The sequence below is a fragment of the Scyliorhinus torazame genome, chromosome 24, assembly GCF_047496885.1.
Source record: "Scyliorhinus torazame isolate Kashiwa2021f chromosome 24, sScyTor2.1, whole genome shotgun sequence".
In the NCBI taxonomy this organism is placed as follows: domain Eukaryota; kingdom Metazoa; phylum Chordata; class Chondrichthyes; order Carcharhiniformes; family Scyliorhinidae; genus Scyliorhinus; species Scyliorhinus torazame.
In genome coordinates, this window is record NC_092730.1 from 21384139 (window position 1) to 21396240 (window position 12102).

At 56.7% G+C, this 12102-nt stretch overlaps 1 protein-coding gene across 1 annotated transcript in view; it reads left to right on the forward strand.

The window, feature by feature from the left end:
• The window catches only part of LOC140399955 (EH domain-binding protein 1-like), a 153074-nt gene that overhangs the window by 50428 nt on the left and 90544 nt on the right, over positions 1-12102 (forward strand). Inside the window, 1 exon segment of the mRNA XM_072489449.1 lies at positions 7886-7981. Coding sequence (XP_072345550.1) covers positions 7886-7981 — 96 coding nt within the window.

A 12102-nucleotide genomic window follows, 5' to 3' on the forward strand; every position in this document is an offset into this window, starting at 1 on the left:
GGGAGTGGGGGAGAATGTGGAACTCGCTCCCACAGGGAGTGGGGGAGAATGTGGAACTCGCACACACCCTCACACACTCTCACACACACTCACACACACACTCTCACAGACGCTCTCCCACACACACACTCTCTCACACACACTCTCTCTCACACACACTCACACACACACTCTCTCTCACACACACTCACACACACACTCTCACACACACACTCTCAGACACTCTCACACACACACTCTCAGACACTCTCACTCACACTCACACACACATTCTCAGACCCACTCACACTCACACTCACACACACTCTCACATTCACACTCACACACACACACTCCCAGACACTCTCACACTCACACTCTCACTCTCACACACACCCTCTCACACACACCCTCACACACACTCACACACACCCTCTCACACACACTCTCACACACACTCAAACACACTCTCAGACGCTCTCACACTCACACACACCCTCACACACCCTCACACACTCTCACACACACTCTCAGACACTCTCACACTCACACTCACACACACTCTCACACTCACACACACACTCTCAGACTCACACTCTCACTCTCACACACACCCTCTCACACACACGCTCAGACACTCTCACACTCACACTCTCACACACACTCCCACAGGGAGTGGGGAGAATGTGGGACTCGCTCCCACAGGGAGTGGGGAGAATGTGGGACTCGCTCCCACGGGGAGTAGGGGAGAATGTGGGACTCGCTCCCACAGGGAGTGGGGGAGAATGTGGGACTCGCTCCCACAGGGAGTGGGGGAGAATGTGGGACTCGCTCCCACAGGAAGTGGGGGAGAATGTGGAACTCGCTCCCACAGGGAGTGGGGAGAATGTGGGACTCGCTCCCACGGGGAGTGGGGGAGAGTGTGGGACTCGCTCCCACAGGGGAGTGGGGGAGAATGTGGGACTCGCTCCCACAGGGAGTGGGGGAAAATGTGGGACTAACTCCCTCAGGGAGTGGGGAGAATGTGGGACTCGCTCCCACAGGGGAGTGGGGGAAAATGTGGGACTCGCTCCCACAGGGAGTGGGGGAGAATGTGGAACTCGCTCCCACAGGGAGTGGGGGAGAATGTGGAACTCGCACACACCCTCACACACTCTCACACACACTCACACACACACTCTCACAGACGCTCTCCCACACACACACTCTCTCACACACACTCTCTCTCACACACACTCACACACACTCACACACACACTGTCTCTCACACACACTCACACACACACTCTCACACACACACTCTCAGACACTCTCACACACACACTCTCAGACACTCTCACTCACACACACACTCTCAGACACACTCACACTCACACACACTCTCACACTCACACTCACACACACACACTCCCAGACACTCTCACAATCACACACACACTCTCAGACACACCCTCACACACACTCACACACACACTCTCACACACACTCTCGCACACACCCTCACACACTCTCACACACACTCACACACACACTCTCACACACACTCTCCCACACACACACTCTCTCACACACACTCTCTCTCACACACACTCACACACACACTCTCTCTCACACACACTCACACACACACTCTCACACACACACTCTCACACACACACTCTCAGACACTCTCACTCACAATCACACACACTCTCAGACACACCCTCACACACTTTCACACACACACTCTCACACACACACTCTCGCACACACCCTCACACACTCTCACACACACTCACACACACTCTCACACACACTCTCCCACACACACACTCTCTCACACACACTCTCTCACACACACTCTCTCTCACACACACTCACACACACACTCTCTCTCACACACACTCACACACACACTCTCACACACACACTCTCAGACACTCTCACTCACACTCACACACACACTCTCAGAAACACTCACACTCACACACACTCTCACACTCACACTCCCAGACACTCTCACACTCACACTCTCACTCTCACACACACACTCTCACACACACACTCTCAGACACTCTCACACACACTCTCACAATCACACACACACTCTCAGACACACCCTCACACACACTCACACACACACTCTCACACACACACTCTCGCACACACCCTCACACACTCTCACACACACTCTCACACACACTCTCCCACACACACACTCTCTCACACACACCCTCTCTCACACACACACTCTCTCTCACACACACTCACACACACACTCTCACACACACACTCTCAGACACTCTCACACACACACTCTCAGACACTCTCACTCACACTCACACACACATTCTCAGACCCACTCACACTCACACTCACACACACTCTCACATTCACACTCACACACACACACTCCCAGACACTCTCACACTCACACTCTCACTCTCACACACACCCTCTCACACACACCCTCACACACACTCACACACACCCTCTCACACACACTCTCACACACACTCAAACACACTCTCAGACGCTCTCACACTCACACTCACACACACCCTCACACACCCTCACACACTCTCACACACACTCTCAGACACTCTCACACTCACACTCACACACACTCTCACACTCACACACACACTCTCAGACTCACACTCTCACTCTCACACACACCCTCTCACACACACGCTCAGACACTCTCACACTCACACTCTCACACACACTCCCACAGGGAGTGGGGAGAATGTGGGACTCGCTCCCACAGGGAGTGGGGAGAATGTGGAACTCGCTCCCACGGGGAGTAGGGGAGAATGTGGGACTCGCTCCCACGGGGAGTAGGGGAGAATGTGGGACTCGCTCCCACAGGGAGTGGGGGAGAATGTGGGACTCGCTCCCACAGGGAGTGGGGGAGAATGTGGGACTCGCTCCCACAGGAAGTGGGGGAGAATGTGGAACTCGCTCCCACAGGGAGTGGGGAGAATGTGGGACTCGCTCCCACGGGGAGTGGGGGAGAGTGTGGGACTCGCTCCCACAGGGGAGTGGGGGAGAATGTGGGACTCGCTCCCACAGGGAGTGGGGGAGAATGTGGGACTAACTCCCTCAGGGAGTGGGGAGAATGTGGGACTCGCTCCCACAGGGGAGTGGGGGAAAATGTGGGACTCGCTCCCACAGGGAGTGGGGGAGAGTGTGGGACTCGCTCCCACAGGGAGTGGGGAGAATGTGGGACTCGCTCCCACAGGGAGTGGGGGAGAATGTGGAACTCGCTCCCACAGGGAGTGGGGGAGAATGTGGAACTCGCACACACCCTCACACACTCTCACACACACTCACACACACACTCTCACAGACGCTCTCCCACACACACACTCTCTCACACACACTCTCTCTCACACACACTCACACACACTCACACACACACTGTCTCTCACACACACTCACACACACACTGTCTCTCACACACACTCACACACACACTCTCACACACACACTCTCAGACACTCTCACACACACACTCTCAGACACTCTCACTCACACACACACTCTCAGACACACTCACACTCACACACACTCTCACACTCACACTCACACACACACACTCCCAGACACTCTCACAATCACACACACACTCTCAGACACACCCTCACACACACTCACACACACACTCTCACACACACTCTCGCACACACCCTCACACACTCTCACACACACTCACACACACACTCTCACACACACTCTCCCACACACACACTCTCTCACACACACTCTCTCTCACACACACTCACACACACACTCTCTCTCACACACACTCACACACACACTCTCACACACACACTCTCACACACACACTCTCAGACACTCTCACTCACAATCACACACACTCTCAGACACACCCTCACACACTTTCACACACACACTCTCACACACACACTCTCGCACACACCCTCACACACTCTCACACACACTCACACACACTCTCACACACACTCCCCCACACACACACTCTCTCACACACACTCTCTCACACACACTCTCTCTCACACACACTCACACACACACTCTCTCTCACACACACTCACACACACACTCTCACACACACACTCTCAGACACTCTCACTCACACTCACACACACACTCTCAGAAACACTCACACTCACACACACTCTCACACTCACACTCCCAGACACTCTCACACTCACACTCTCACTCTCACACACACACTCTCACACACACACTCTCAGACACTCTCACACTCACACACACTCTCACAATCACACACACACTCTCAGACACACCCTCACACACACTCACACACACACTCTCACACACACACTCTCGCACACACCCTCACACACTCTCACACACACTCTCACACACACTCTCCCACACACACACTCTCTCACACACACCCTCTCTCACACACACACTCTCTCTCACACACACTCACACACACACTCTCACACACACACTCTCAGACACTCTCACACACACACTCTCAGACACTCTCACTCACACTCACACACACATTCTCAGACCCACTCACACTCACACTCACACACACTCTCACATTCACACTCACACACACACACTCCCAGACACTCTCACACTCACACTCTCACTCTCACACACACCCTCTCACACACACCCTCACACACACTCACACACACCCTCTCACACACACTCTCACACACACTCAAACACACTCTCAGACGCTCTCACACTCACACTCACACACACCCTCACACACCCTCACACACTCTCACACACACTCTCAGACACTCTCACACTCACACTCACACACACTCTCACACTCACACACACACTCTCAGACTCACACTCTCACTCTCACACACACCCTCTCACACACACGCTCAGACACTCTCACACTCACACTCTCACACACACTCCCACAGGGAGTGGGGAGAATGTGGGACTCGCTCCCACAGGGAGTGGGGAGAATGTGGAACTCGCTCCCACGGGGAGTAGGGGAGAATGTGGGACTCGCTCCCACGGGGAGTAGGGGAGAATGTGGGACTCGCTCCCACAGGGAGTGGGGGAGAATGTGGGACTCGCTCCCACAGGGAGTGGGGGAGAATGTGGAACCCGCTCCCACGGGGAGTGGGGGAGAATGTGGAACTCGCTCCCACAGGAAGTGGGGAGAATGTGGGACTCGCTCCCACAGGGAGTGGGGGAGAATGTGGGACTCGCTCCCACAGGGAGTGGGGAGAATGTGGGACTCGCTCCCACAGGGAGTGGGGAGAATGTGGGACTCGCTCCCACAGGGAGTGGGGGAGAATGTGGAACTCGCTCCCACAGGGAGTGGGGAGAATGCGGGACTCGCTCCCACAGGGGAGTGGGGGAGAATGTGGGACTCGCTCCCACAGGGAGTGGGGGAGAATGTGGGACTAACTCCCTCAGGGAGTGGGGAGAATGTGGGACTCGCTCCCACAGGGGAGTGGGGGAAAATGTGGGACTCGCTCCCACCAGGGAGTGGGGAGAATGTGGAACTCGCTCCCACAGGGAGTGGGGGAGAATGTGGGACTAACTCCCTCAGGGAGTGGGGAGAATGTGGGACTCGCTCCCACAGGGAGTGGGGAGAATGCGGGACTCGCTCCCACAGGGAGTGGGGAGAATGCGGGACTCGCTCCCACGGGGAGTGGGGAGAATGTGGGACTCGCTCCCACAGGGAGTGGGGAGAATGTGGGACTCGCTCCCACGGGGAGTGGGGGAGAATGTGGAACTCGCTCCCACGGGGAGTGGGGGAGAATGTGGGACTCGCTCCCACGGGGCGTGGGGAGAATGTGGGACTCCCTCCCACGGGGAGTGGGGGAGAATGTGGGACTCGCTCCCACAGGGAGTGGGGAGAATGCGGGACTCGCTCCCACGGGGAGTGGGGAGAATGTGGGACTCGCTCCCACGGGGAGTGGGGAGAATGTGGGACTCGCTCCCACAGGGAGTGGGGAGAATGTGGGACTCGCTCCCACGGGGAGTAGGGGAGAATGTGGGACTCGCTCCCACAGGGAGTGGGGAGAAAGTGGAATTCGCTCCCACAGGGAGTGGGGAGAATGTGGGACTCGCTCCCGCAGGGAGTGGGGAGAATGTGGGACTCGCTCCTACAGGGAGTGGGGAGAATGTGGGACTCACTCTTACAGGGAGTGGGGAGAACGTGGGACTCGCTCCCACAGGGAGTGGGGAGAAAGTGGAACTCGCTCCCACAGGGAGTGGGGAGAATGTGGGACTCGCTCCCGCAGGGAGTGGGGAGAATGTGGGACTCGCTCCTACAGGGAGTGGGGAGAATGTGGGACTCACTCTTACAGGGAGTGGGGAGAATGTGGGACTCGCTCCCACGGGGAGTGGGGGAGAATGTGGATCTCGCTCCCACAGGGAGTGGGGAGAATGCGGGACTCGCTCCCACAGGGAGTGGGGGAGAATGTGGAACTCGCTCCCACAGGGAGTGGGGGAGAATGTGGGACTTGCTCCCACAGGGGAGTGGGGAGAATGTGGGACTCGCTCTCACGGGGAGTGGGGAGAATGTGGGACTCGCTCCCACAGGGAGTGGGGGAGAATGTGGAACTCGCTCCCACAGGGAGTGGGGGAGAATGTGGGACTCGCTCCCACGGGGAGTGGGGAGAATGTGGGACTCGCTCCCACAGGGAGTGGGGAGAATGTGGGACTCGCTCCCACGGGGAGTGAGGGAGAATGTGGAACTCGCTCTCACGGGGAGTGGGGAGAATGTGGGACTCGCTCCCACGGGGAGTGGGGAGAATGTGGGACTCGCTCCCACAGGGAGTGGGGAGAATGTGGGACTCGCTCCCACAGGGAGTGGGGAGAATGTGGGACTCGCTTCCACAGGGAGTGGGGAGAATGTGGGACTCGCTCCCAAAGGAAGTGGGGAGAATGTGGGACTCGTTCCCACAGGGAGTGGGGAGAATGTGGGACTCGCTCCCACAGGGAGTGGGGGAGAATGTGGGACTCGCTCACATTGGGATTGCTTGAGGTGAATAGTGTTGATACATTTAAGGGGGGGGCTGGATAAATACACAAGGGAGAGAGGAATAGAAGGATAGGGTGATGGGGGGAGATGAAGGGTTGGGTGGGAGGAGGCTTGTGTGGGCCGGCACGGAGCGGATGGGCCAAATGGCTTCCTTCTGTAGATCTGGGGCAAAATTCTCCGTAATCGGCGCGATGTCCGCCAACCGGCGCAAAAAACGGCGCGAATCAGTCGGGCATCGTGCCGCCCCAAAGGTGCGGAATCCTCCGCATCTTGAGGGGCTGAGCCCTCACCTTGAGGGGCTAGGCCCGCGCCGGACTGATTTCCGCCCCGCCGGCTGGCGGGAAATGACTTTGCCGGGCGGCGCATGCGCGGGAGCGTCAGCGGCCGCTCACGGCATCCCCGTGCATGCGCAGCAGAGGGGGTCTCTTCCGCCTCCGCCATGGTGGAGACCGTGGCGAAGGCGGAAGGAAAAGAGTGCCCCCACGGCACAGGCCCGCCCGCGGATCGGTGGGCCCCGATCGCGGGCCAGGCCACCGTGGGGGCACCCGCCCCCCCCGGGGCCAGATCTACCCCCCCCCCCTCCAGGACCCTGGAACCCGCCCGCGCCGCCTTGTCCCGCCGGGAAGAGAGGTGGTTTAATCCACGCCGGCGGGACAGGCATTCCAGCAGCGGGACTTCGGCCCATCGCGGGCCGGAGAATCGCCGGGGGGGGGGGGGGCCCGCCAACCGGCGCGGCGCGATTCCCGCCCCCGCCGAATATCCGATGCCGGAGAATTCGGCAACCGGCGGGGGCGGGATTCACGCCAGCCCCCGGCCATTCTCCGACCCAGCGGAGAATCTCGCCCCAGATGCCTGTTGGGAGAAAAGCCGGGTGAAGTGTTCTCTGCTATGTGTCTTTTCAATAATTCCGTTTGTCCTGACCTCTTGCAGCCGCACAGCTGGCAGCCGGGGATTAAGAATCCGTACCGGGGAATGGTACTGTGGCCGGTGCCGGAGAACGTTGACATCTCGGTCACCCTCTACAAGGTACGCAGCTAACGTACAACCCACGCCTGCAAGGTGATTGAATGTCGCTTCCGTTTTGAAGGGGAGAAGAGTGGGTCTGGGACTAGTGGATGAAACTTAAACAAGGACAACTGTGTGTGCATGGAAGTTGAGGCTAACTGGGATACTAGGCCCGAGGAGAGATCAGTGAAGAATCAGTAGCAGGCAGTGAAGGGTATATTCCAGAATACGTATATTCTCAGGCGAGGATTCTAAGGAGAGGGCGGTGCGGGATCACAGTGGTTAGCACCGCAGCCCCACAGCGCCAGGGACCCGGGTTTGATTCCGGCCTCGGGTGACTCTCGGTGTGGAGTCTGCGCGTTCTCCCCGTGTCTGCGTGGGTTTCCTCCGGGTGCTCCGGTTTCCTCCCGCAGTCCAAAGATCTGCCGGCCCGGTGGATTGGCCGCGCTAATAATGGCCCCTGGGTGTGCAGGTTGGGTTACGGGGCACAGGGATAGGACGGGGTGGACGGAGGAGCGGACGCGGGTCGTGTGCTCTTTCGGAGGGTCGGGCCGGACTCGATGGGCCGAACGGCCTGATTCTGCCAAGTAGGGATTCTATGAGTCGCCATCCACGATGAACTAAAATTATGGAAAGCATCGAACTTTAGGGAAATTAGCGTTCAACTGCGTTCTCGCTCATTCGCTCTCTCTCGCTGCTATGCTGTAGAACTCGCTCTCACCCTCGCTCTCGCTCATTCGCTTTCTCTCGCTGCTATGCTGTAGAACTCGCTCTCACCCTCGCTCTCGCTCATTCGCTCTCTCTCGCTGCTCTGCTGTAGAACTCGCTCTCACGCTCGCTCTCACTCATTCGCTCTCCCTCGCTGCTGTGCTGTAGAACTCGCTCTCACCCTCGCTCTCGCTCATTCGCTCTCTCTCGCTGCTCTGCTGTAGAACTCGCTCTCACGCTCGCTCTCGCTCATTCGCTCTCTCTCGCTGCTCTGCTGTAGAACTCGCTCTCACGCTCGCTCTCACTCATTCGCTCTCTCTCGCTGCTCTGCTGTAGAACTCGCTCTCACGCTCGCTCTCGCTCATTCGCTCTCTCTCGCTGCTCTGCTGTAGAACTCGCTCTTGCTCATTCGCTTTCTCTCGCTGCTATGCTGTAGAACTCGCTCTCACCCTCGCTCTCGCTCATTCACTCTCTCTCGCTGCTCTGCTGTAGAACTCGCTCTCACGCTCGCTCTCACTCATTCGCTCTCTCTCGCTGCTATGCTGTAGAACTCGCTCTCACCCTCGCTCTCGCTCATTCGCTCTCTCTCGCTGCTCTGCTGTAGAACTCGCTCTCACGCTCGCTCTCACTCATTCGCTCTCTCTCGCTGCTATGCTGTAGAACTCGCTCTCACCCTCGCTCTCGCTCATTCGCTCTCTCTCGCTGCTCTGCTGTAGAACTCGCTCTCACGCTCGCTCTCGCTCGTTCGCTCTCTCTCGCTGCTCTGCTGTAGAACTCGCTCTCACGCTCGCTCTCGCTCATTCGCTCTCTCTCGCTGCTCTGCTGTAGAACTCGCTCTCACCCTCGCTCTCGCTCATTCGCTCTCTCTCGCTGCTCTGCTGTAGAACTCGCTCTCACGCTCGCTCTCGCTCGTTCGCTCTCTCTCGCTGCTCTGCTGTAGAACTCGCTCTCACGCTCGCTCTCGCTCATTCGCTCTCTCTCGCTGCTCTGCTGTAGAACTCGCTCTCACCCTCGCTCTCGCTCGTTCGCTCTCTCTCGCTGCTCTGCTGTAGAACTCGCTCTCACCCTCGCTCTCGCTCATTCGCTCTCTCTCGCTGCTCTGCTGTAGAACTCGCTCTCGCTCATTCGCTCTCTCTTGCTCTCGCTGTAACCACTGTCCCACCTGCTCCAAAACCTTTAAATCCTCCAGTTAAAATCCCTCCCACCAATTAGTTACAGCTCAGGCGGTATGTGCAGGATATCTGTCTATAAACAGAGCAGAGTTTTGTTTCCAACCTCCTTGCGGGCCAGGCAGTTTCTGGACAGTTCTGTGGGTCTCCTCGAAAAGAACAAAATAGGAACACTATCCCAGATGCTTCTGGGGGCAGGAAGATCCAGGTACAGCACGGGGTTAGATACAGAGTAAAGCTCCCTCTACACTGTCCCCATCAAACACTCCCAGGACAGGTACAGCACGGGGTTAGATACAGAGTAAAGCTCCCTCTACACTGTCCCCATCAAACACTCCTAGGACAGGTACAGCACGGGGTTAGATACAGAGTAAAGCTCCCTCCACACTGTCCCCATCAAACACTCCCAGGACAGGTACAGCACGGCGTTAGATACAGAGTAAAGCTCCCTCTACACTGTCCCCATCAAACACTCCCAGGACAGGTACTGCACGGGGTTAGATACAGAGTAAAGCTCCCTCTACACTGTCCCCATCAAACACTCCCCGGACAGGTACAGCACGGAGTTAGATACAGAGTAAAGCTCCCTCTACACTGTCCCCATCAAACACTCCCAGGACAGGTACAGCACGGGGTTAGATACAGAGTAAAGCTCCCTCCACACTGCCCCCATCAAACACTCCCAGGACAGGTACAGCACGGGGTTAGATACAGAGTAAAGCTCCCTCTACACTGTCCCCATCAAACACTCCCAGGACAGGTACAGCACGGGGTTGGATACAGAGTAAAGCTCCCTCTACACTGTCCCCATCAAACACTCCCAGGACAGGTACTGCACGGGGTTAGATACAGAGTAAAGCTCCCTCTGCACTGTCCCCATTAAACACTCCCAGGACAGGTACAACACTGGGTTAGACACAGAGTAAAGCTCCCTCGACACTGTCCCCATCAAACACTCCCAGGACAGGTACAGCACGGGGTTAGATACAGAGTAAAGCTCCCTCTGCACTGTCCCCATTGAACACTCCCAGGACAGGTACAACACTGGGTTAGATACAGAGTAAAGCTCCCTCTACACTGTCCCCATCAAACACTCCCAGGACAGGTACAGCACGGGGTTAGATGCAGAGTAAAGCTCCCTCTGCACTGTCCCCATTAAACACTCCCAGGACAGGTACAGCATGGGGTTAGATACAGAGTAAAGCTCCCTCTACGCTGTCCCCATCAAACACTCCCAGGACAGGTACAGCACGGGGTTAGATACAGCGTAAAGCTCACTCTACACTGCCCCCATCAAACACTCCCAGGACAGGTACAGCACGGGGTTAGATACAGAGTAAAGATCCCTCCACACTGCCCCCATCAAACACTCCCAGGACAGGTACAGCACGGGGTTAGATACAGAGTAAAGATCCCTCCACACTGTACCCATCAAACACTCCCAGAACAGGTACAGCACGGGGTTAGATACAGAGTAAAGCTCCCTCTACACTGTCCCCATCAAACACTCCCAGGACAGGTACAGCATGGGGTTAGATACAGAGTAAAGCTCCCTCTACACTGTCCCCATCAAACACTCCCAGGACAGGTACAGCATGGGGTTAGATACAGAGTAAAGCTCCCTCTGCACTGTCCCCATTAAACACTCCCAGGACAGGTACAGCACGGGGTTAGATACAGAGTAAAACTCCCTCTACACTGTCCCCATCAAACACTCCCAGGACAGGTACAGCACGGGGTTAGATACAGCGTAAAGCTCACTCTACACTGCCCCCATCAAACACTCCCAGGACAGGTACAGCAAGGGGTTAGATACAGAGTAAAGATCCCTCCACACTGCCCCCATCAAACACTCCCAGGACAGGTACAGCACGGGGTTAGATACAGAGTAAAGATCCCTCCACACTGTACCCATCAAACACTCCCAGAACAGGTACAGCACGGGGTTAGATACAGAGTAAAGCTCCCTCTACACTGTCCCCATCAAACACTCCCAGGACAGGTACAGCATGGGGTTAGATACAGAGTAAAGCTCCCTCTACACTGTCCCCATCAAACACTCCCAGGACAGGTACAGCATGGGGTTAGATACAGAGTAAAGCTCCCACTACACTGTCCCCATCAAACACTCCCAGGACAGGTACAGCACGGAGTTAGATACAGAGTAAAGCTCCCTCTACACTGTCCCCATCAAACACTCCCAGGACAGGTACAGCACGGGGTTAGATACAGAGTAAAGCTCCCTCTGCACTGTCCCCATCAAAC